The sequence below is a fragment of the Palaemon carinicauda genome, chromosome 23, assembly GCF_036898095.1.
Source record: "Palaemon carinicauda isolate YSFRI2023 chromosome 23, ASM3689809v2, whole genome shotgun sequence".
NCBI lineage: Eukaryota > Metazoa > Arthropoda > Malacostraca > Decapoda > Palaemonidae > Palaemon > Palaemon carinicauda.
In genome coordinates, this window is record NC_090747.1 from 92004906 (window position 1) to 92029654 (window position 24749).

Consider the following 24749-nt stretch of genomic DNA (forward strand, 5'->3'; position numbering starts at 1 on the left):
TGGTATGTTAATTCCACTTTGTTCTTACGTATACAAACCTTGTCGCTTCTATAGTCAGTGTTGACAGTGTTGACAGTTTCCCTAAGTTAGTTCCAAACTTAGCGGATATGACGAATAACAGTAGTGTCCTATATTTATGTGGTCTGGGTGACCATATTAAAGTTGATTCAAGGTAAAGGCACTTATACAAACCCACAGATGTAGTACTTTCAAGTAATTCTCCGGTAAACTTCCATCAGGACGACATGGCTGAGCCCAAAAAACGTATTTTGAAGCAAAGTGAAATATCTATTTTTGGGTGAGATAGCCATGTTGTCCTGATGGACCCGCCCTCCTTTTCTAGAAAAGGAGTATACATATGTAACAAATCCTCACCCAAAACTACTCATCTGACCCATCCATGCTCAGTTGCAACAAGGAATGAGTTGCCATGAGTGGCTCTGTAGTAGTATGGGAAAGGGATGCACCGGGTAACATTGATGACGGCTCCCCTTCATTTTCGCCACTCTTCCCCCCTCAGAGCGAAAACTTTATTCGGGGTGAAGATTGCCATGTGTCGTATCAATAAATACGTCCCCTGATATTATGCGATATCCCGAAGAATTATCTTAAGGATACTCGCGCCAGAAGTTAGAATTCTGGAGACCTATGGTCAATTCTCTGGGAGTATCACTATAGCTAAATATCCCTTAGAAAGCTGCCTAAAGGAACCTTCCATTAGGACGACATGGCTATCTCACCCAAAAATAGATTTTTTGCTTTGCTTCAAAATCCGTTTTATGGTGTAGATGCAGCAGTTCTTCCTTTACTTAAACCAGATGGCTCTCACTCACTGTCCAAAGGAAAAGGCAACATTCTTGGCTGCTTGACAGTAAGCAGAGTAATGAGAAACTTTATCTTCCTCATTCCGGTTTTACGGAGGCTAAACTAACCAGTTTAGCTTTTCAATCTCGTGAAATTAAAGCTCTCTTAATGGACCTTGAAGCATATTGAGATGTAGATCTAAATGGTATTTTTTCTGTTTCTTTATTAAAACAGCAGATTTCTTAGCTTGAAAGTTCTGTTATTTTGCATAAGTTAGCAAGAAGGGGAGCTTTTAGCACTTATTGGAGAATTGGTAAAAGTTTGTGGTAGCTCAAGTCCAACTGATTAGTGCCAAATTTCCATAACTCCCATATTATCTTTTAAGTTTTTGAATGTTTTAGGTAATAGTGTTTCCTAGTTTACAATTTGATTTTCGTAAAGGCCTTGGAGCATGTGATGCCCTTCTTGCACATCTCCAATGCTGTTCAGAAATCCCTTGATTGTGGTCAGGAAGTTTGTATGATTGGTCTTAATTTTAGTGCTGCCTTTGACCGTGTTAATCATGAGGCCCATGTTTTCAAATTCAACGAGTTGGGAGGGGGTGGGTCTTTTCTCAAGCATCATTATTGAATTTTTAAATAATAGATTGCAGAGTTGTTGACGGGCACCATAATCAGTATACGAATGTGATATCTGGTGTTCTTCAGGATAGTGTTCTTGGCCCATTGCTTTTCATACTAAATACACATGACATGTGGTTTGGCCTAGAAAGCAAGTTCATTGCATAAGCAGATTATGCCACTCTCTTTGCACCCTTTGCACCGATTTCATCTGAATGTAGATCTGGGGTTGCTGAATCCCTTAGAGATCGTTAAAATTAGTGCATGGTGCAAATTATGGGACATGAAGCTAAATCCTAACAAAACTCATGTTTATGATTGTAAGTAGGTCAAGGACGGTTGCTCCTCAACATCCGTATCTCAAAACTGATACCGTTTCTTTTAGGAGTGATTCTCGACAGAAAGTTTACTTTTGAGAAACGCATTAGTTCTGCGTTTTCTTCAATTGCCAAAAAAATTGGCTGTTTGAGAAAGTCTTATAAGATTTTCGGTGACATATTTATTTTGAAGAAGTTTTAATTCTTTCATTCTACCTTGTTTTAAGTATTGTTCTCCTGTTTGGTCTTTTGTTGCCGATTCTCATCTTAATTTGTTAGACATGAACTTACGGTCTATAAAATTTCTTATTTCTGATCCTAGATATTAATCTCTGGCACAATCATTCAATTAGTTTATGCATTTTGCATAAGATTTTTCATAATTCTAACCATCCTTTACATTCAAATCTACCCTGACAGTACAATCCTGTTTGTAATACTAGATATGCAGTCAATTCTAGTATTAATGCCTTCTCCATCATAAGGTTCAATACTGCACATTATTCTAGAAGTTTTATTCCAGCTATGTCCAAGTTGTGGAATGATCTTCCTAATCAGGTAGATGAATCGGTAGAACTTCAGAAGTTCAAACTTGCAGCAGATGTTTTTATGTTGAACAGGCTAATATAAGTCCTTTTATAGTTTTTATATAAAAGGTGTGTTTTAGTGTTGTAACTGCTCGTAAAATATTTTAATTGTTCATTACTTCTCGTATAGTTTATATCCTTACTTTCCTCACAGGCGTCAGTGAGCTTAGATGTCAGGACTCCAGAAAACCTCAAATCAATCAATGGTCTTGCCACAACCTTGGTGGTCTGGAAGAACCACACGGTAGCCCAAGTTCTTAGTGCAGGTGTCTGGAGAAGGCAGAATACTTAAACAGGTCACTACCTGAAAGATTATACTAAAAAATTCTTGGAGATCTTTTTCTTTAGGTCCCATTGTTGTGGCTCGGCAAATAATTTAGCTTAACCTTGTACATGAGCCTATCCTTTATCACATGGCACCTATTATTTTCTGCATTATAAGGTTATGAAATGTGGATAGTCTGAAAATTTACTTACAGGATGGGTCCTGGAGTATTTGCAGGATCGCACCCGAATGCAGGTGAGAATAACAAAATTATTGATTATGATTGTGTACTGTACGGTATAGTATCATCATTTATTAATATTTTGATTCCTAATTTTCATATAGCTTCACGAGGTAGTTGGACTTGTCACAGACTTGCCTTTGACTTTTGCATAAAGCCTGGTTTTAGTGTGGTTATCCTAGAGCAAGTGATCCCTCTTAACGGAGACTTCCTCTCGCCTAAGGATGACTCTCATTTTAATGACTCGGTAATTTGTATCTACATAGGAATAGATTACAAAATTTAAACAATTTCTATTTTTTGTAGCTATAAAAGTCTTTGACCAGGATATAGTGTAGCTTGCATCACAGCAGCATGTAATGCTGCCCAGCTGTGGAATTACCAGGTATCCTATTAGAGCTGTAACTGGTCCCATTTTATCCTTTGGTCGGGTCGTATTAAATTGACATTAGGAGTAACCCATTTAAATGACACTGGTTTGTATAGCTAGGAAAAATACACATTGTTTTAAAATTTGTAGTGGTTAGCCTAAATTTTATAAATCTGGTGTAATCCAAAGGCCAGACTAGAAGTTTCTATTGAAGTATGCATATTTGTACAGGTAATATAAAAGAAATATTAAGAAGAGAAAAAGGTACACTTGGATTTCATCAGAAACCCTCGTTTAAAGTAGCAACTCGGTACATCAAAATCCTCTTGTAAAATAACAGCAAAGAAGATGCACCTAAGTAGTATTTCCACTGCCGAGTATAATGTTGAGCACCACCCCTGAATGTGCTTAACAGATGTAAAATGTCATACAATGAGTGCACTACTGTCACCTAAGACATGGTTGTGGTGATGCATTTTGGGTGTTAAAAAGTTATAAACCAGGGGCTATAATTACTTTACTCTATTTAGTGCTTTTGCAATTTTTATTGACAAGAATGGGGACATAGCAACTATCTCATCATATCCTTATAATTGTAGTGGGAGCTCTTTCTTTATAGAAAATATCAATATGTTTCTTTCACTAACCTGTTTGGTACCTCATTATCACAAAATCCTAACAGAATATACTAGACTTGCTCTCCAGGTTTTCATAGCTAATGGGTGGAATTGATAAAAACTTTTATCCATTACACTCTTTAACTGATGGACTATATACTCTTGAATATTTTTCATTGGCGGTTATCCTTTCCAGTTATGATGCATGGAAGCATTTATGGTGCATATTGTGCTGTCGATACTCACAAATTGAATAAAACTTATATTGCCACCATGCATGTTTTTTTTTTTTTTAATCTCATGATGTACTTACATATTGTACTTTTTTCTTTTACTTGTGGTGGTTCTGTTAGAATTATTTTGTAGAAGATTGTCTAACATTTTTATTGGCTAAGTATTCTGGATAGTCTTTATAAAATAATTTTAATCGTGTGTGAAATTCTATACCGAAATGTAATGCTTGGGTTTTAGCACTATATACTGCTACATTTTCACTGTTTTTAAGAAAATACATCATTCCTCCATAATTACTATATACAGTATTTGAAGCTGGGAATGAAACAGAAAATTGAAAAATATTTTATTAATGCCTAGTCATATTTTACTTACTATATACATTAACCTAAAATCGGTTTTTTATGTTGGTTGTAAAATAGCTTAATTACTTAAGATTTTTTTTTTCTATTTCGTGGTTTTGATGGTGAGGGAGGCAAGTCATCATCATCAGTACCCTGAAAGAGAATGAAAATTGATGAAATTAAAAGAGATATGCATTGCTTACACCTCTAGATATACTTGTGCTTAATTGTGATATATGAAATATTAGTGTTCATTACCTATTTAAAAAAGTGATTCTTAATGGCTGAAAATTTTTATCTTTGAGAGGGCCACCTTTTGCCTTGCTTTTCCTAAAATTCACTGGTGTCTTTCAGGAATACTGAATTGTTCCCATGACAAGCCTTCTTACATAACCTATTGATGTGTGATGCAAATCCAAAACTTGTCTACCTCCCAATCCACATGAAGAAAAAAGGTACGTAGCATCAAAATAGTAAGGATCTTAAAACATGTTGAATTCCTTAATGAAAATGTGTTTTAAACTGTCGTTTATAGTCTTTATTCATTTCTATTACTACGATATACCATTTTTCATTGCTATGTTGATTTTACAAACTGACTTCTGCTTAGTTACTTTGGAATGGAGGTTGTTTTCATATTTTCGTAGTAATCGTTTGCTTGCTTTTGTTTAATGTTCTTTAATTAAAAATATATTTTTTGAGACTTTCTAGTGTACTGTGAATAAAATAGTTTTAGTAGTTTTCTTACATTAAAACTCTTTCAGATGCAAAATTTAATTACATTTATTTCATATTTATGATCCTTACCAGAACAGTCCTGAATTAAAAAAAAGTTTTACTGCAAAAACTAAACATTTTCACTATAATATCATGTAATTTTACTTCAACCTTCTTATACTGCCTTGCTATGCAACAGAACATTGTTCAATTAAAGAGCAGCGCAAGATGAAAGAGATGGCAGCAAAAAAAAGAAAAAAAAAAGGCTGAAATAGGGCTAGCTGAAAAGGCAGCTATAGAAGCAACACTGCCAAGTTTGAAGTGATGCAACAGAAATGTCAGCAGGTGGCGCAAAAGTGCTGTCACAGCAACAGAAGCAGGTGGCATAAGCGTAGCAGTGGAAAGTACCCGAAGCAGTAACAGCAGTAGCAATAGTTCCAGCCACGGCAGCATCGTGGAGACTGGCAGAGAGGCAGCCACAGCAGCATCAGAGAGGCAGCCACGGCAGCATTGCAGAGAGTGCCAAGAATGGCAGCACCAGAAAGAGTGCCAACAACTATTGCTGCACCAGAAAGAGTGCCAACAACTATTGATGCACCAGAAAGAGTGCCAACAACTATGGCTGCACCAGAAAGTGCCAACAACTATTGATGCACCAGAAAGAGTGCCAACAACTATGGCTGCACCAGAAAGAGTGCCAACAACTATGGCTGCACCAGAAAGAGTGCCAACAACTATGGCTGCACCAGAAAGAGTGCCAACAACTATGGCTGCACCAGAAAAAGCGCCAACAACTATGGCTGCACCAGAAAGAGCGCCAACAACTATGGCTGCACCAGAAAGAGCGCCAACAACTATGGCTGCACCAGAAAGAGCGCCAACAACTATGGCTGCACCAGAAAGAGCGCCAACAACTATGGCTGCACCAGAAAGAGCGCCAACAACTATGGCTGCACCAGAAAGAGCGCCAACAACTATGGCTGCACCAGAAAGAGCGCCAACAACTATGGCTGCACCAGAAAGAGCGCCAACAACTATGGCTGCACCAGAAAGAGCGCCAACAACTATGGCTGCACCAGAAAGAGCGCCAACAACTATGGCTGCACCAGAAAGAGCGCCAACAACTATGGCTGCACCAGAAAGAGCGCCAACAACTATGGCTGCACCAGAAAGAGCGCCAACAACTATGGCTGCACCAGAAAGAGCGCCAACAACTATGGCTGCACCAGAAAGAGCGCCAACAACTATGGCTGCACCAGAAAAAACCGAAAACTATGGCAGACCCAGAAAGAGTGCCAACAACTATGGCAGACCCAGAAAGAGTGCCAACAACTATGGCAGACCCAGAAAGAGTGCCAACAACTATGGCAGACCCAGAAAGAGTGCCAACAACTATGGCAGACCCAATGGCAGACCCAGAAAGAGTGCCAACAACTATGGCAGACCCAGAAAGAGTGCCAACAACTATGGCAGACCCAGAAAGTGTCGATAATGGCAGACCCAGAAAGAGTGCCAACAACTATGGCAGACCCAGAAAGAGTGTCGATAATGGCAGACCCAGAAAGAGTGCCAACAAAGAGCGCCAACAACTATGGCTGCACCAGAAAAAACCGAAAACTATGGCAGACCCAGAAAGAGCGCCAACAACTATGGCAGATCCAGAAAGAGTGCCAACAACTATGGCAGACCCAGAAAGAGTGCCAACAACTATGGCAGACCCAGAAAGAGTGTCGATAATGGCAGACCCAGAAAGAGTGCCAACAACTATGGCAGACCCAGAAAGAGTGCCAACTGTGGCAGCACCAGAAAGAGTGCCGACTGTGGCCGCACCAGAAAGAGTGCCAACAACTATGGCAGACCCAGAAAGAGTGCCGACTGTGGCAGCACCAGAAAGTGCCGACAGTGGCAGACCCAGAACGAGTGCCAACAACTATGGCAGACCCAGAAAGAGTGCCAACAACTATGGCAGACCCAGAAAGAGTGTCAATAATGGCAGACCCAGAAAGAGTGCCAACAAAGAGCGCCAACAACTATGGCTGCACCAGAAAAAACCGAAAACTATGGCAGACCCAGAAAGAGCGCCAACAACTATGGCAGACCCAGAAAGAGTGCCAACAACTATGGCAGACCCAGAAAGAGTGCCAACAACTATGGCAGCGCCAGAAAGTGCCTACTGTGGCAACGCCAGAAAGTGCCGACTGTGGCAGCGCCAGAAAGAGTGCCGACTGTGGCAGCGCCAGAAAGAGTGCCGACTGTGGCAGCGCCAGAAAGAGTGCCGACTTTGGCAGACCCAGAAAGTGCCAACAACTATGGCAGACCCAGAAAGAGTGCCAACAACTATGGCAGACCCAGAAAGAGTGCCAGCAACTATGGCAGACCCAGAAAGAGTGCCAACTATGGCAGACCCAGAAAGAGTGCAACAACTATGGCAGACCCAGAAAGAGTGCCAACAACTATGGCAGACCCAGAAAGAGTGCCGACAGTGGCAGACCCAGAAAGAGTGCCGACAGTGGCAGACCCAGAAAGAGTGCCGACAGTGGCAGACCCAGAAAGAGTGCCGACAGTGGCAGACCCAGAAAGAGTGCCGACAGTGGCAGACCCAGAAAGTGCCGACTGTGGCAGACCCAGAAAGTGCCGACTGTGGCAGCACCAGAAAGTGCCGACTGTGGCAGCACCAGAGAGTGCCGACTGTGGCAGCACCAGAGAGTGCCGACTGTGGCAGCACCAGAAAGAGTGCCGACAGTGGCAGCACCAGAAAGAGTGCCGACAGTGGCAGCACCAGAAAGAGTGCCGACAGTGGCAGCACCAGAAAGAGTGCCGACAGTGGCAGACCCAGAAAGAGTGCCGACAGTGGCAGCACCAGAAAGAGTGCCGACTGTGCCAGCACCAGAAAGTGTTGTCTATGGCAGACCCAGAAAGAGTGCCGACTATGGCAGCGCCAGAAAGTGCCTACTGTGGCAACGCCAGAAAGTGCCGACTGTGGCAGCGCCAGAAAGAGTGCCGACTGTGGCAGCGCCAGAAAGAGTGCCGACTTTGGCAGACCCAGAAAGTGCCAACAACTATGGCAGACCCAGAAAGAGTGCCAACAACTATGGCAGACCCAGAAAGAGTGCCAACAACTATGGCAGACCCAGAAAGAGTGCCGACTGTGGCAGCACCAGAAAGAGTGCCGACAGTGGCAGACCCAGAAAGAGTGCCGACAGTGGCAGACCCAGAAAGAGTGCCAACAACTATGGCAGACCCAGAAAGAGTGCAACAACTATGGCAGACCCAGAAAGAGTGCAACAACTATGGCAGACCCAGAAAGAGTGCCAACGACTGTGGCCGCACCAGAAAGTGCCGACTGTGGCCGCACCAGAAAGAGTGCCGACAGTGGCAGACCCAGAAAGAGTGCCGACAGTGGCAGACCCAGAAAGAGTGCCGACAGTGGCAGACCCAGAAAGAGTGCCGACAGTGGCAGACCCAGAAAGAGTGCCAACAACTATGGCAGACCCAGAAAGAGTGCCAACAACTATGGCAGACCCAGAAAGAGTGCCAACAACTATGGCAGCACCAGAAAGTGCCAACAACTATGGCCGCACCAGAAAGAGTGCCGACTGTGGCCGCACCAGAAAGAGTGCCGACAGTGGCAGACCCAGAAAGAGTGCCGACAGTGGCAGACCCAGAAAGAGTGCCGACAGTGGCAGACCCAGAAAGAGTGCCGACAGTGGCAGACCCAGAAAGAGTGCCGACTGTGGCAGACCCAGAAAGAGTGCCGACTGTGGCAGACCCAGAAAGAGTGCCGACTGTGGCAGACCCAGAAAGAGTGCCGACAGTGGCAGACCCAGAAAGAGTGCCGACAGTGGCCGCACCAGAAAGAGTGCCGACTGTGGCCGCACCAGAAAGAGTGCCGACTGTGGCAGCACCAGAAAGAGTGCCGACAGTGGCAGACCCAGAAAGAGTGCCGACAGTGGCAGCACCAGAAAGAGTGCCGACAGTGGCAGCACCAGAAAGAGTGCCGACAGTGGCAGCACCAGAAAGAGTGCCGACTGTGCCAGCACCAGAAAGTGTTGTCTATGGCAGACCCAGAAAGAGTGCCGACTATGGCAGCGCCAGAAAGTGCCTACTGTGGCAATGCCAGAAAGTGCCGACTGTGGCAGCGCCAGAAAGAGTGCCGACTGTGGCAGCGCCAGAAAGTTCCGACTGTGGCAGCGCCAGAAAGAGTGCCGACTTTGGCAGACCCAGAAAGTGCCAACAACTATGGCAGACCCAGAAAGAGTGCCAACAACTATGGCAGACCCAGAAAGAGTGCCAACAACTATGGCAGACCCAGAAAGAGTGCCGACAGTGGCAGACCCAGAAAGAGTGCCAACAACTATGGCAGCACCAGAAAGAGTGGCAGCACCAGAAAGAGTGCCGACTGTGGCAGCACCAGAAAGAGTGCCGACTGTGGCCGCACCAGAAAGAGTGCCGACTGTGGCCGCACCAGAAAGAGTGCCGACTGTGGCAGACCCAGAAAGAGTGCCGACAGTGGCAGCACCAGAAAGAGTGCCGACAGTGGCAGACCCAGAAAGAGTGCCGACAGTGGCAGACCCAGAAAGAGTGCCGACAGTGGCAGACCCAGAAAGAGTGCCGACTGTGGCAGACCCAGAAAGAGTGCCGACTGTGGCAGACCCAGAAAGAGTGCCGACTGTGGCAGACCCAGAAAGTGCCGACTGTGGCAGACCCAGAAAGTGCCGACAGTGGCAGCACCAGAAAGAGTGCCGACAGTTGAAGCACAAGAAATAGTGCCGACAGTGGCATCACCAGAAAGAGTGCAGACAGTGGCATCACCAGAAAGAGTGCCGACAGTGGCAGCACCAGAAAGAGTGCCGACAGTGGCAGCACCAGAAAGAGTGCCGACAGTGGCAGCACCAGAAAGAGTGCCGACAGTGGCAGCACCAGAAAGAGTGCCGACAGTGGCCGCACCAGAAAGAGTGCCGACAGTGGCCGCACCAGAAAGAGTGCCGACAGTGGCCGCACCAGAAAGAGTGCCGACATTGGCCGCACCAGAAAGAGTGCCGACAGTGGCCGCACCAGAAAGAGTGCCGACAGTGGCAGACCCAGAAAGAGTGCCGACAGTGGCAGACCCAGAAAGAGTGCCGACAGTGGCAGACCCAGAAAGTGCCGACTGTGGCAGACCCAGAAAGTGCCGACTGTGGCAGACCCAGAAAGTGCCGACTGTGGCAGCACCAGAAAGTGCCGACTGTGGCAGCACCAGAAAGTGCCGACTGTGGCAGCACCAGAGAGTGCCGACTGTGGCAGCACCAGAAAGAGTGCCGACTGTGGCCGCACCAGAAAGAGTGCCGACAGTGGCCGCACCAGAAAGAGTGCCGACAGTGGCCGCACCAGAAAGAGTGCCGACAGTGGCCGCACCAGAAAGAGTGCCGACAGTGGCCGCACCAGAAAGAGTGCCGACAGTGGCCGCACCAGAAAGAGTGCCGACAGTGGCCGCACCAGAAAGAGTGCCGACAGTGGCAGACCCAGAAAGAGTGCCGACAGTGGCAGACCCAGAAAGAGTGCCGACAGTGGCAGACCCAGAAAGAGTGCCGACAGTGGCAGACCCAGAAAGATTGCCGACTGTGGCAGACCCAGAAAGAGTGCCGACTGTGGCAGACCCAGAAAGAGTGCCGACAGTGGCAGCACCAGAAAGTGTGCCGACAGTGGCAGCACCAGAAAGAGTGCCGACAGTGGCAGCACCAGAAAGAGTGCCGACAGTGGCAGCACCAGAAAGAGTGCCGACAGTGGCAGCACCAGAAAGAGTGCCGACAGTGGCAGCACCAGAAAGAGTGCCGACAGTGGCAGCACCAGAAAGAGTGCCGACAGTGGCAGCACCAGAAAGTGCCGACTGTGGCAGACCCAGAAAGTGCCGACTGTGGCAGCACCAGAAAGTGCCGACTGTGGCAGCACCAGAAAGTGCCGACTGTGGCAGCACCAGAGAGTGCCGACTGTGGCAGCACCAGAGAGTGCCGACAGTGGCCGCACCAGAAAGAGTGCCGACAGTGGCCGCACCAGAAAGAGTGCCGACAGTGGCCGCACCAGAAAGAGTGCCGACAGTGGCCGCACCAGAAAGAGTGCCGACAGTGGCCGCACCAGAAAGAGTGCCGACAGTGGCCGCACCAGAAAGAGTGCCGACAGTGGCAGACCCAGAAAGAGTGCCGACAGTGGCAGACCCAGAAAGAGTGCCGACAGTGGCAGACCCAGAAAGAGTGCCGACAGTGGCAGACCCAGAAAGATGCCGACTGTGGCAGACCCAGAAAGAGTGCCGACTGTGGCAGACCCAGAAAGAGTGCCGACAGTGGCAGCACCAGAAAGAGTGCCGACAGTGAAGCACAAGAAATAGTGCCGACAGTGGCATCACCAGAAAGAGTGCCGACAGTGGCATCACCAGAAAGAGTGCCGACAGTGGCAGCACCAGAAAGAGTGCCGACAGTGGCAGCACCAGAAAGAGTGCCGACAGTGGCAGCACCAGAAAGAGTGCCGACAGTGGCAGCACCAGAAAGAGTGCCGACAGTGGCCGCACCAGAAAGAGTGCCGACAGTGGCCGCACCAGAAAGAGTGCCGACAGTGGCCGCACCAGAAAGAGTGCCGACATGGCCGCACCAGAAAGAGTGCCGACAGTGGCAGCACCAGAAAGAGTGCCGACAGTGGCAGACCCAGAAAGAGTGCCGACAGTGGCAGACCCAGAAAGAGTGCCGACAGTGGCAGACCCAGAAAGAGTGCCGACAGTGGCAGCACCAGAAAGAGTGCCGACAGTGGCAGCACCAGAAAGAGTGCCGACAGTGGCAGCACCAGAAAGAGTGCCGACAGTGGCAGCACCAGAAAGAGTGCCGACAGTGGCAGCACCAGAAAGAGTGCCGACAGTGGCAGCACCAGAAAGAGTGCCGACAGTGGCAGCACCAGAAAGAGTGCCGACAGTGGCAGCACCAGAAAGAGTGCCGACAGTGGCAGCACCAGAAAGAGTGCCGACAGTGGCAGCACCAGAAGTGTTGTCTATGGCAGACCCAGAAAGAGTGCCGACTGTGGCAGCACCAGAGAGTGCCGACTGTGGCAGCACCAGAGAGTGCCGACTGTGGCAGCACCAGAGAGTGCCGACTGTGGCAGCACCAGAGAGTGCCGACTGTGGCAGCACCAGAAAGAGTGCCGACAGTGGCAGCACCAGAAAGAGTGCCGACAGTGGCAGCACCAGAAAGAGTGCCGACAGTGGCAGCACCAGAAAGAGTGCCGACAGTGGCAGCACCAGAAAGAGTGCCGACAGTGGCAGCACCAGAAAGAGTGCCGACAGTGGCAGCACCAGAAAGAGTGCCGACAGTGGCAGCACCAGAAAGAGTGCCGACAGTGGCAGCACCAGAAAGAGTGCCGACAGTGGCAGCACCAGAAAGAGTGCCGACAGTGGCAGCACCAGAAAGAGTGCCGACAGTGGCAGCACCAGAAAGAGTGCCGACAGTGGCAGCACCAGAAAGAGTGCCGACAGTGGCAGCACCAGAAAGAGTGCCGACAGTGGCAGCACCAGAAAGAGTGCCGACAGTGGCAGCACCAGAAAGAGTGCCGACAGTGGCAGCACCAGAAAGAGTGCCGACAGTGGCAGCACCAGAAAGAGTGCCGACAGTGGCAGCACCAGAAAGAGTGCCGACAGTGGCAGCACCAGAAAGAGTGCCGACAGTGGCAGCACCAGCAAGAAAGAGTGCCGACTGTGGCAGCACCAGAAGTGTTGTCTATGGCAGACCCAGAAAGAGTGCCGACTATGGCAGCACCAGAGAGTGCCGACTGTGGCAGCACCAGAAAGAGTGCCGACAGTGGCAGCACCAGAAAGAGTGCCGACAGTGGCAGCACCAGAAAGAGTGCCGACAGTGGCAGCACCAGAAAGAGTGCCGACAGTGGCAGCACCAGAAAGAGTGCCGACAGTGGCAGCACCAGAAAGAGTGCCGACAGTGGCAGCACCAGAAAGAGTGCCGACAGTGGCAGCACCAGAAAGAGTGCCGACAGTGGCAGCACCAGAAAGAGTGCCGACAGTGGCAGCACCAGAAAGAGTGCCGACAGTGGCAGCACCAGAAAGAGTGCCGACAGTGGCAGCACCAGAAAGAGTGCCGACAGTGGCAGCACCAGAAAGAGTGCCGACAGTGGCAGCACCAGAAAGAGTGCCGACAGTGGCAGCACCAGAAAGAGTGCCGACAGTGGCAGCACCAGAAAGAGTGCCGACAGTGGCAGCACCAGAAAGAGTGCCGACAGTGGCAGCACCAGAAAGAGTGCCGACAGTGGCAGCACCAGAAAGAGTGCCGACAGTGGCAGCACCAGAAAGAGTGCCGACAGTGGCAGCACCAGAAAGAGTGCCGACAGTGGCAGCACCAGAAAGAGTGCCGACAGTGGCAGCACCAGAAAGAGTGCCGACAGTGGCAGCACCAGCAAGAAAGAGTGCCGACTGTGCAGCACCAGTAAGTGTTGTCTATGGCAGACCCAGAAAGAGTGCCGACTATGGCAGCGCCAGAGAGTGCCGACTGTGGCAGCACCAGAGAGTGCCGACAGTGGCAGCACCAGAAAGAGTGCCGACAGTGGCAGCACCAGAAAGAGTGCCGACAGTGGCAGCACCAGAAAGAGTGCCGACAGTGGCAGCACCAGAAAGAGTGCCGACAGTGGCAGCACCAGAAAGAGTGCCGACAGTGGCAGCACCAGAAAGAGTGCCGACAGTGGCAGCACCAGAAAGAGTGCCGACTGTGCCAGCACCAGAAAGTATGCTATGGCAGACCAGAAAGAGTGCCGACAGTGGCAGACCCAGAAAGAGTGCCGACTGTGGCCGCACCAGAAAGTGCCGACTGTGGCCGCACCAGAAAGTGCCGACTGTGGCCGCACCAGAAAGAGTGCCGACTGTGGCCGCACCAGAAAGAGTGCCGACTTTGGCCGCACCAGAAAGAGTGCCGACAGTGGCCGCACCAGAAAGAGTGCCGGCAGTGGCCGCACCAGAAAGAGTGCCGGCAGTGGCCGCACCAGAAAGAGTGCCGACAGTGGCAGCACCAGAAAGAGTGCCAACAACTATTGATGCACCAGAAAGAGTGCCAACAACTATTGATGCACCAGAAAGAGTGCCAACAACTATTGCTGCACCAGAAAGTGCCAACAACTATGGCTGCACCAGAAAGAGTGCCAACAACTATGGCTGCACCAGAAAGAGTGCCAACAACTATGGCTGCACCAGAAAGAGTGCCAACAACTATGGCTGCACCAGAAAGAGCGCCAACAACTATGGCTGCACCAGAAAGAGCGCCAACAACTATGGCTGCACCAGAAAGAGCGCCAACAACTATGGCTGCACCAGAAAGAGCGCCAACAACTATGGCTGCACCAGAAAGAGCGCCAACAACTATGGCTGCACCAGAAAGAGCGCCAACAACTATGGCTGCACCAGAAAGAGCGCCAACAACTATGGCTGCACCAGAAAGAGCGCCAACAACTATGGCTGCACCAGAAAGAGCGCCAACAACTATGGCTGCACCAGAAAGAGCGCCAACAACTATGGCTGCACCAGAAAGAGCGCCAACAACTATGGCTGCACCAGAAAGAGCGCCAACAACTATGGCTGCACCAGAAAGAGCGCCAACAACTATGGCTGCACCAGAAAGAGCGCCAACAACTATGGCTGCACCAGAAAGAGCGCCAACAACTATGGCTGCACCAGAAAGAGCGCCAACAACTATGGCTGCACCAGAAAGAGCGCCAACAACTATGGCTGCACCAGAAAGAGCGCCAACAACTATGGCAGACCCAGAAAGAGCGCCAACAACTATGGCTGCACCAGAAAAAAACCGAAAACTATGGCAGACCCAGAAAGAGTGCCAACAACTATGGCAGACCCAGAAAGAGTGCCAACAACTATGGCAGACCCAATGGCAGACCCAGAAAGAGTGCCAACAACTATGGCAGACCCAGAAAGTGTCGATAATGGCAGACCCAGAAAGAGTGCCAACAAAGAGCGCCAACAACTATGGCTGCACCAGAAAAAACCGAAAACTATGGCAGACCCAGAAAGAGCGCCAACAACTATGGCAGACCAGAAAGAGTGCCAACAACTATGGCAGACCCAGAAAGAGTGCCAACAACTATGGCAGACCCAGAAAGTGTCGATAATGGCAGACCCAGAAAGAGTGCCAACAACTATGGCAGACCCAGAAAGAGTGCCAACTGTGGCAGCACCAGAAAGTGCCGACTGTGGCCGCACCAGAAAGAGTGCCAACAACTATGGCAGACCCAGAAAGAGTGCCGACTTGGCAGCACCAGAAAGTGCCGACAGTGGCAGACCCAGAAAGAGTGCCAACAACTATGGCAGACCCAGAAAGAGTGCCAACAACTATGGCAGACCCAGAAAGAGTGCCAACAACTATGGCAGACCCAGAAAGAGTGCCAACAACTATGGCAGACCCAGAAAGAGTGCCAACAACTATGGCAGACCCAGAAAGAGTGCCAACAACTATGGCAGACCCAGAAAGAGTGCCAACAACTATGGCAGACCCAGAAAGTGCGATAATGGCAGACCCAGAAAGAGTGCCAACAAAGAGCGCCAACAACTATGGCTGCACCAGAAAAAACCGAAAACTATGGCAGACCCAGAAAGAGTGCCAACAACTATGGCAGACCCAGAAAGAGTGCCAACAACTATGGCAGACCCAGAAAGAGTGCCAACAACAATGGCAGACCCAGAAAGAGTGCCAACAACTATGGCAGACCCAGAAAGAGTGCGATAATGGCAGACCCAGAAAGAGTGCCAACAACTATGGCAGACCCAGAAAGAGTGCAACAACTATGGCAGACCCAGAAAGAGTGCCAACAACTATGGCAGACCCAGAAAGAGTGCCGACAGTGGCAGACCCAGAAAGAGTGCCGACAGTGGCAGACCCAGAAAGTGCCGACTGTGGCAGACCCAGAAAGAGTGCCGACAGTGGCAGACCCAGAAAGTGCCGACTGTGGCAGACCCAGAAAGTGCCGACTGTGGCAGCACCAGAAAGTGCCGACTGTGGCAGCACCAGAAAGAGTGCCGACTGTGGCAGCACCAGAAAGAGTGCCGACAGTGGCAGCACCAGAAAGAGTGCCGACTGTGGCAGCACCAGAAAGAGTGCCGACAGTGGCAGCACCAGAAAGAGTGCCGACAGTGGCAGCACCAGAAAGAGTGCCGACAGTGGCAGCACCAGAAAGAGTGCCGACAGTGGCAGCACCAGAAAGAGTGCCGACTGTGGCAGACCCAGAAAGTGTGCTATGGCAGACCCAGAAAGAGTGCCGACTATGGCAGCGCCAGAAAGTGCCGACTGTGGCAACCCAGAAAGTGCCGACTGGCAGCGCCAGAAAGAGTGCCGACTGTGGCAGCGCCAGAAAGAGTGCCGACAGTGGCAGACCCAGAAAGAGTGCCGACAGTGGCAGACCCAGAAAGAGTGCCGACAGTGGCAGACCCAGAAAGAGTGCCGACAGTGGCAGACCCAGAAAGAGTGCCAACAACTATGGCAGCACCAGAAAGAGTGCCGACAACTATGGCAGCACCAGAAAGAGTGCCGACTGTGGCAGCACCAGAAAGAGTGCCGACTGTGGCCGCACCAGAAAGAGTGCCGACTGTGGCAGCACCAGAAAGAGTGCCGACTGTGGCAGACCCAGAAAGAGTGCCGACAGTGGCAGCACCAGAAAGAGTGCCGACAGTGGCAGACCCAGAAAGAGTGCCGACAGTGGCAGACCCAGAAAGAGTGCCGACTGTGGCAGACCCAGAAAGAGTGCCGACTGTGGCAGACCCAGAAAGAGTGCCGACAGTGGCAGACCCAGAAAGAGTGCCGACTGTGGCAGACCCAGAAAGAGTGCCGACAGTGGCAGCACCAGAAAGAGTGCCGACTGTGGCAGACCCAGAAAGAGTGCCGACAGTGGCAGACCCAGAAAGAGTGCCGACAGTGGCAGCACCAGAAAGAGTGCCGACAGTGAGCACCAGAAAGAGTGCCGACAGTGGCAGCACCAGAAAGAGTGCCGACAGTGGCAGCACCAGAAAGAGTGCCGACAGTGGCAGCACCAGAAAGAGTGCCGACAGTGGCAGCACCAGAAAGAGTGCCGACAGTGGCAGCACCAGAAAGAGTGCCGACAGTGGCAGCACCAGAAAGAGTGCCGACAGTGGCAGCACCAGAAAGAGTGCCGACAGTGGCAGCACCAGAAAGAGTGCCGACTGTGGCAGCACCAGAAAGTGTGCTATGGCAGACCCAGAAAGAGTGCCGACTGTGGCAGCACCAGAGAGTGCCGACTGTGGCAGCACCAGAGAGTGCCGACTGTGGCAGCACCAGAGAGTGCCGACTGTGGCAGCACCAGAAAGAGTGCCGACAGTGGCAGCACCAGAAAGAGTGCCGACAGTGGCAGCACCAGAAAGAGTGCCGACAGTGGCAGCACCAGAAAGAGTGCCGACAGTGGCAGCACCAGAAAGAGTGCCGACAGTGGCAGCACCAGAAAGAGTGCCGACAGTGGCAGCACCAGAAAGAGTGCCGACAGTGGCAGCACCAGAAAGAGTGCCGACAGTGGCAGCACCAGAAAGAGTGCCGACAGTGGCAGCACCAGAAAGAGTGCCGACAGTGGCAGCACCAGAAAGAGTGCCGACAGTGGCAGCACCAGAAAGAGTGCCGACAGTGGCAGCACCAGAAAGAGTGCCGACAGTGGCAGCACCAGAAAGAGTGCCGACAGTGGCAGCACCAGAAAGAGTGCCGACAGTGGCAGCACCAGAAAGAGTGCCGACAGTGGCAGCACCAGAAAGAGTGCCGACAGTGGCAGCACCAGAAAGAGTGCCGACAGTGGCAGCACCAGAAAGAGTGCCGACAGTGGCAGCACCAGAAAGAGTGCCGACAGTGGCAGCACCAGCACCAGAAAGAGTGCCGACTGTGCAGCACCAGAAGTGTGCTATGGCAGACCAGAAAGAGTGCCGACTATGGCAGCGCCAGAAAGAGTGCCGACTGTGGCAGCACCAGAAAGAGTGCCGACAGTGGCAGCACCAGAAAGAGTGCCGACAGTGGCAGCACCAGAAAGAGTGCCGACAGTGGCAGCACCAGAAAGAGTGCCGACAGTGGCAGCACCAGAAAGAGTGCCGACAGTGGCAGCACCAGAAAGAGTGCCGACAGTGGCAGCACCAGAAAGAGTGCCGACAGTGGCAGCACCAGAAAGAGTGCCGACTGTGGCCAGCACCAGAAAGTATGCTATGGCAGACCAGAAAGAGTGCCGACAGTGGCAGCACCAGAAAGAGTGCCGACTGTGGCCGCACCAGAAAGTGCCGACTGTGGCCGCACCAGAAAGAGTGCCGACTGTGGCCGCACCAGAAAGAGTGCCGACTGTGGCCGCACCAGAAAGAGTGCCGACTGGCCGCACCAGAAAGAGTGCCGACAGTGGCCGCACCAGAAAGAGTGCCGGCAGTGGCCGCACCAGAAAGAGTGCCGGCAGTGGCCGCACCAGAAAGAGTGCCGACAGTGGCAGCACCAGAAAGAGTGCCAACAACTATTGATGCACCAGAAAGAGTGCCAACAACTATTGATGCACCAGAAAGAGTGCCAACAACTATGCTGCACCAGAAAGTGCCAACAACTATGGCTGCACCAGAAAGAGTGCCAACAACTATGGCTGCACCAGAAAGAGTGCCAACAACTATGGCTGCACCAGAAAGAGTGCCAACAACTATGGCTGCACCAGAAAGAGCGCCAACAACTATGGCTGCACCAGAAAGAGCGCCAACAACTATGGCTGCACCAGAAAGAGCGCCAACAACTATGGCTGCACCAGAAAGAGCGCCAACAACTATGGCTGCACCAGAAAGAGCGCCAACAACTATGGCTGCACCAGAAAGAGCGCCAACAACTATGGCTGCACCAGAAAGAGCGCCAACAACTATGGCTGCACCAGAAAGAGCGCCAACAACTATGGCTGCACCAGAAAGAGCGCCAACAACTATGGCTGCACCAGAAAGAGCGCCAACAACTATGGCTGCACCAGAAAGAGCGCCAACAACTATGGCTGCACCAGAAAGAGCGCCAACAACTATGGCTGCACCAGAAAGAGCGCCAACAACTATGGCTGCACCAGAAAGAGCGCCAACAACTATGGCTGCACCAGAAAGAGCGCCAACAACTATGGCTGCACCAGAAAGAGCGCCAACAACTATGGCTGCACCAGAAAGAGCGCCAACAACTATGGCTGCACCAGAAAGAGCGCCAACAACTATGGCAGACCCAGAAAGAGCGCCAACAACTATGGCTGCACCAGAAAGAGCCGAAAACTATGGCAGACCCAGAAAGAGTGCCAACAACTATGGCAGACCCAGAAAGAGTGCCAACAACTATGGCAGACCCAATGGCAGACCCAGAAAGAGTGCCAACAACTATGGCAGACCCAGAAAGTGTCGATAATGGCAGACCCAGAAAGAGTGCCAACAAAGAGCGCCAACAACTATGGCTGCACCAGAAAAAACCGAAAACTATGGCAGACCCAGAAAGAGCGCCAACAATATGGCAGACCAGAAAGAGTGCCAACAACTATGGCAGACCCAGAAAGAGTGCCAACAACTATGGCAGACCCAGAAAGTGTCGATAATGGCAGACCCAGAAAGAGTGCCAACAACTATGGCAGACCCAGAAAGAGTGCCAACTGTGGCAGCACCAGAAAGTGCCGACTGTGGCCGCACCAGAAAGAGTGCCAACAACTATGGCAGACCCAGAAAGAGTGCCGACTTGGCAGCACCAGAAAGTGCCGACAGTGGCAGACCCAGAAAGAGTGCCAACAACTATGGCAGACCCAGAAAGAGTGCCAACAACTATGGCAGACCCAGAAAGAGTGCCAACAACTATGGCAGACCCAGAAAGAGTGCCAACAACTATGGCAGACCCAGAAAGAGTGCCAACAACTATGGCAGACCCAGAAAGAGTGCCAACAACTATGGCAGACCCAGAAAGAGTGCCAACAACTATGGCAGACCCAGAAAGTGCGATAATGGCAGACCCAGAAAGAGTGCCAACAAAGAGCGCCAACAACTATGGCTGCACCAGAAAAAACCGAAAACTATGGCAGACCCAGAAAGAGTGCCAACAACTATGGCAGACCCAGAAAGAGTGCCAACAACTATGGCAGACCCAGAAAGAGTGCCAACAACATGGCAGACCCAGAAAGAGTGCCAACAACTATGGCAGACCCAGAAAGAGTGCGATAATGGCAGACCCAGAAAGAGTGCCAACAACTATGGCAGACCCAGAAAGAGTGCAACAACTATGGCAGACCCAGAAAGAGTGCCAACAACTATGGCAGACCCAGAAAGAGTGCCGACAGTGGCAGACCCAGAAAGTGCCGACAGTGGCAGACCCAGAAAGTGCCGACTGTGGCAGACCCAGAAAGAGTGCCGACAGTGGCAGACCCAGAAAGAGTGCCGACTGTGGCAGACCCAGAAAGAGTGCCGACTGTGGCAGCACCAGAAAGAGTGCCGACTGTGGCAGCACCAGAAAGTGCCGACTGTGGCAGCACCAGAGAGTGCCGACTGTGGCAGCACCAGAAAGAGTGCCGACTGTGGCAGCACCAGAAAGAGTGCCGACTGTGGCAGCACCAGAAAGAGTGCCGACAGTGGCAGCACCAGAAAGAGTGCCGACAGTGGCAGCACCAGAAAGAGTGCCGACAGTGGCAGCACCAGAAAGAGTGCCGACAGTGGCAGCACCAGAAAGAGTGCCGACTGTGGCAGACCCAGAAAGTGTGCTATGGCAGACCCAGAAAGAGTGCCGACTATGGCAGCGCCAGAAAGTGCCTACTGTGGCAACCCAGAAAGTGCCGACTGGCAGCGCCAGAAAGAGTGCCGACTGTGGCAGCGCCAGAAAGAGTGCCGACAGTGGCAGACCCAGAAAGAGTGCCGACAGTGGCAGACCCAGAAAGAGTGCCGACAGTGGCAGACCCAGAAAGAGTGCCGACAGTGGCAGACCCAGAAAGAGTGCCAACAACTATGGCAGCACCAGAAAGAGTGCCAACAACTATGGCAGCACCAGAAAGAGTGCCGACTGTGGCAGCACCAGAAAGAGTGCCAACTGTGGCAGCACCAGAAAGAGTGCCGACTGTGGCAGCACCAGAAAGAGTGCCGACTGTGGCAGACCCAGAAAGAGTGCCGACAGTGGCAGCACCAGAAAGAGTGCCGACAGTGGCAGACCCAGAAAGAGTGCCGACAGTGGCAGACCCAGAAAGAGTGCCGACTGTGGCAGACCCAGAAAGAGTGCCGACTGTGGCAGACCCAGAAAGAGTGCCGACTGTGGCAGACCCAGAAAGAGTGCCGACTGAGGCAGACCCAGAAAGTGCCGACAGTGGCAGCACCAGAAAGAGTGCCGACAGTGAAGCACAGAAAGAGTGCCGACAGTGGCAGCACCAGAAAGAGTGCCGACAGTGGCAGCACCAGAAAGAGTGCCGACAGTGGCAGCACCAGAAAGAGTGCCGACAGTGGCAGCACCAGAAAGAGTGCCGACAGTGGCAGCACCAGAAAGAGTGCCGACAGTGGCAGCACCAGAAAGAGTGCCGACAGTGGCAGCACCAGAAAGAGTGCCGACAGTGGCAGCACCAGAAAGAGTGCCGACAGTGGCAGCACCAGAAAGAGTGCCGACTGTGGCAGCACCAGAAGTGTGCTATGGCAGACCCAGAAAGAGTGCCGACTATGGCAGCGCCAGAAAGTGCCGACTATGGCAGCGCCAGAAAGTGCCGACTGTGGCAGCACCAGAGAGTGCCGACTGTGGCAGCACCAGAGAGTGCCGACTGTGGCAGCACCAGAGAGTGCCGACTGTGGCAGCACCAGAGAGTGCCGACTGTGGCAGCACCAGAGAGTGCCGACTGTGGCAGCACCAGAAAGAGTGCCGACTGTGGCAGCACCAGAAAGAGTGCCGACAGTGGCAGCACCAGAAAGAGTGCCGACAGTGGCAGCACCAGAAAGAGTGCCGACAGTGGCAGCACCAGAAAGAGTGCCGACAGTGGCAGCACCAGCACCAGAAAGAGTGCCGACTGTGGCAGCACCAGAAGTGTTGTCTATGGCAGACCCAGAAAGTGCCGACTATGGCAGCGCCAGAAAGTGCCGACTGTGGCAGCACCAGAGAGTGCCGACTGTGGCAGCACCAGAGAGTGCCGACTGTGGCAGCACCAGAGAGTGCCGACAGTGGCAGCACCAGAAAGTGCCGACAGTGGCAGCACCAGAAAGAGTGCCGACAGTGGCAGCACCAGAAAGAGTGCCGACAGTGGCAGCACCAGAAAGAGTGCCGACAGTGGCAGCACCAGAAAGAGTGCCGACTGTGGCCAGCACCAGAAAGTGTTGTCTATGGCAGACCCAGAAAGAGTGCCGACAGTGGCAGCACCAGAAAGAGTGCCGACTGTGGCAGCACCAGAAAGAGTGCCGACTGTGGCCGCACCAGAAAGTGCCGACTGTGGCCGCACCAGAAAGTGCCGACTGTGGCCGCACCAGAAAGTGCCGACTGTGGCCGCACCAGAAAGAGTGCCGACTGTGGCCGCACCAGAAAGAGTGCCGACTGTGGCCGCACCAGAAAGAGTGCCGACTGTGGCCGCACCAGAAAGAGTGCCGACAGTGGCCGCACCAGAAAGTGCCGACAGTGGCCGCACCAGAAAGAGTGCCGACAGTGGCCGCACCAGAAAGAGTGCCGGCAGTGGCCGCACCAGAAAGAGTGCCGGCAGTGGCCGCACCAGAAAGAGTGCCGACTGTGCCAGCACCAGAAAGAGTGCCGACTGTGCCAGCACCAGAAAGAGTGCCGACTGTGCCAGCACCAGAAAGTGTTGTGTATGGCAGACCCAGAAAGTGTTGTGTATGGCAGACCCAGAAAGAGTGCCGACTATGGCAGCGCCAGAAAGAGTGCCAACAAAGAGCGCCAACAACTATGGCTGCACCAGAAAAAACCGAAAACTATGGCAGACCCAGAAAGAGTGCCAACAACTATGGCAGACCCAGAAAGAGTGCCAACAACAATGGCAGACCCAGAAAGAGTGCCAACAACTATGGCAGACCCAGAAAGAGTGTCGATAATGGCAGACCCAGAAAGAGTGCCAACAACTATGGCAGACCCAGAAAGAGTGCCAACTGTGGCAGCACCAGAAAGAGTGCAACAACTATGGCAGACCCAGAAAGAGTGCAACAACTATGGCAGACCCAGAAAGAGTGCAACAACTATGGCAGACCCAGAAAGAGTGCCAACAACTATGGCAGACCCAGAAAGAGTGCCAACAACTATGGCAGACCCAGAAAGAGTGCCAACAACTATGGCAGACCCAGAAAGAGTGCCAACAACTATGGCAGACCCAGAAAGAGTGCCGACTGTGGCAGACCCAGAAAGTGCCGGCAGTGGCCGCACCAGAAAGAGTGCCGACTGTGGCAGCACCAGAAAGAGTGCCGACTGTGGCAGACCCAGAAAGAGTGCCGACAGTGGCAGACCCAGAAAGAGTGCCGACAGTGGCAGACCCAGAAAGAGTGCCTACAACTATGGCAGACCCAGAAAGAGTGCCAACAACTATGGCAGACCCAGAAAGAGTGCCAGCAACTATGGCCGCACCAGAAAGAGTGCCGACAGTGGCCGCACCAGAAAGAGTGCCGACAGTGGCCGCACCAGAAAGAGTGCCGACAGTGGCCGCACCAGAAAGAGTGCCGACAGTGGCCGCACCAGAAAGAGTGCCGACAGTGGCCGCACCAGAAAGAGTGCCGACAGTGGCCGCACCAGAAAGAGTGCCGACAGTGGCAGACCCAGAAAGAGTGCCGACAGTGGCAGACCCAGAAAGAGTGCCGACAGTGACAGACCCAGAAAGAGTGCCGACAGTGGCAGACCCAGAAAGAGTGCCGACAGTGGCAGACCCAGAAAGAGTGCCGACAGTGGCCGCACCAGAAAGAGTGCCGACAGTGGCCGCACCAGAAAGAGTGCCGACAGTGGCCGCACCAGAAAGAGTGCCGACAGTGGCCGCACCAGAAAGAGTGCCGACAGTGGCCGCACCAGAAAGAGTGCCGACAGTGGCCGCACCAGAAAGAGTGCCGACAGTGGCCGCACCAGAAAGAGTGCCGACAGTGGCAGACCCAGAAAGAGTGCCGACAGTGGCAGACCCAGAAAGAGTGCCGACAGTGGCAGACCCAGAAAGAGTGCCGACAGTGGCAGACCCAGAAAGATTGCCGACTGTGGCAGACCCAGAAAGAGTGCCGACTGTGGCAGACCCAGAAAGAGTGCCGACAGTGGCAGCACCAGAAAGTGTGCCGACAGTGGCAGCACCAGAAAGAGTGCCGACAGTGGCAGCACCAGAAAGAGTGCCGACAGTGGCAGCACCAGAAAGAGTGCCGACAGTGGCAGCACCAGAAAGAGTGCCGACAGTGGCAGCACCAGAAAGAGTGCCGACTGTGCCAGCACCAGTAAGTGTTGTCTATGGCAGACCCAGAAAGAGTGCCGACTGTGGCAGCGCCAGAAAGTGCCTACTGTGGCAGCGCCAGAAAGAACCGACTGTGGCAGCGCCAGAAAGAGTGCCGACAGTGGCAGACCCAGAAAGAGTGCCGACAGTGGCAGACCCAGAAAGAGTGCCGACAGTGGCAGACCCAGAAAGAGTGCCGACAGTGGCAGACCCAGAAAGAGTGCCGACA

The 24749-nt window shown here is 51.9% G+C and overlaps 1 protein-coding gene across 1 annotated transcript in view; it reads right to left on the reverse strand.

Annotated features, from left to right (window-relative positions):
• Positions 1 to 4389: 4389 nt before the first annotated feature.
• The window catches only part of LOC137617008 (ATP-dependent RNA helicase SUV3 homolog, mitochondrial-like), a 110479-nt gene continuing 90119 nt past the window's right edge, over positions 4390 to 24749 (reverse strand). Inside the window, exon 17 of the mRNA XM_068346867.1 lies at positions 4390 to 4552. Coding sequence (XP_068202968.1) covers positions 4487 to 4552 — 66 coding nt within the window. The 3' untranslated portion in view covers positions 4390 to 4486. The remainder of the gene's footprint in view (positions 4553 to 24749) is intronic.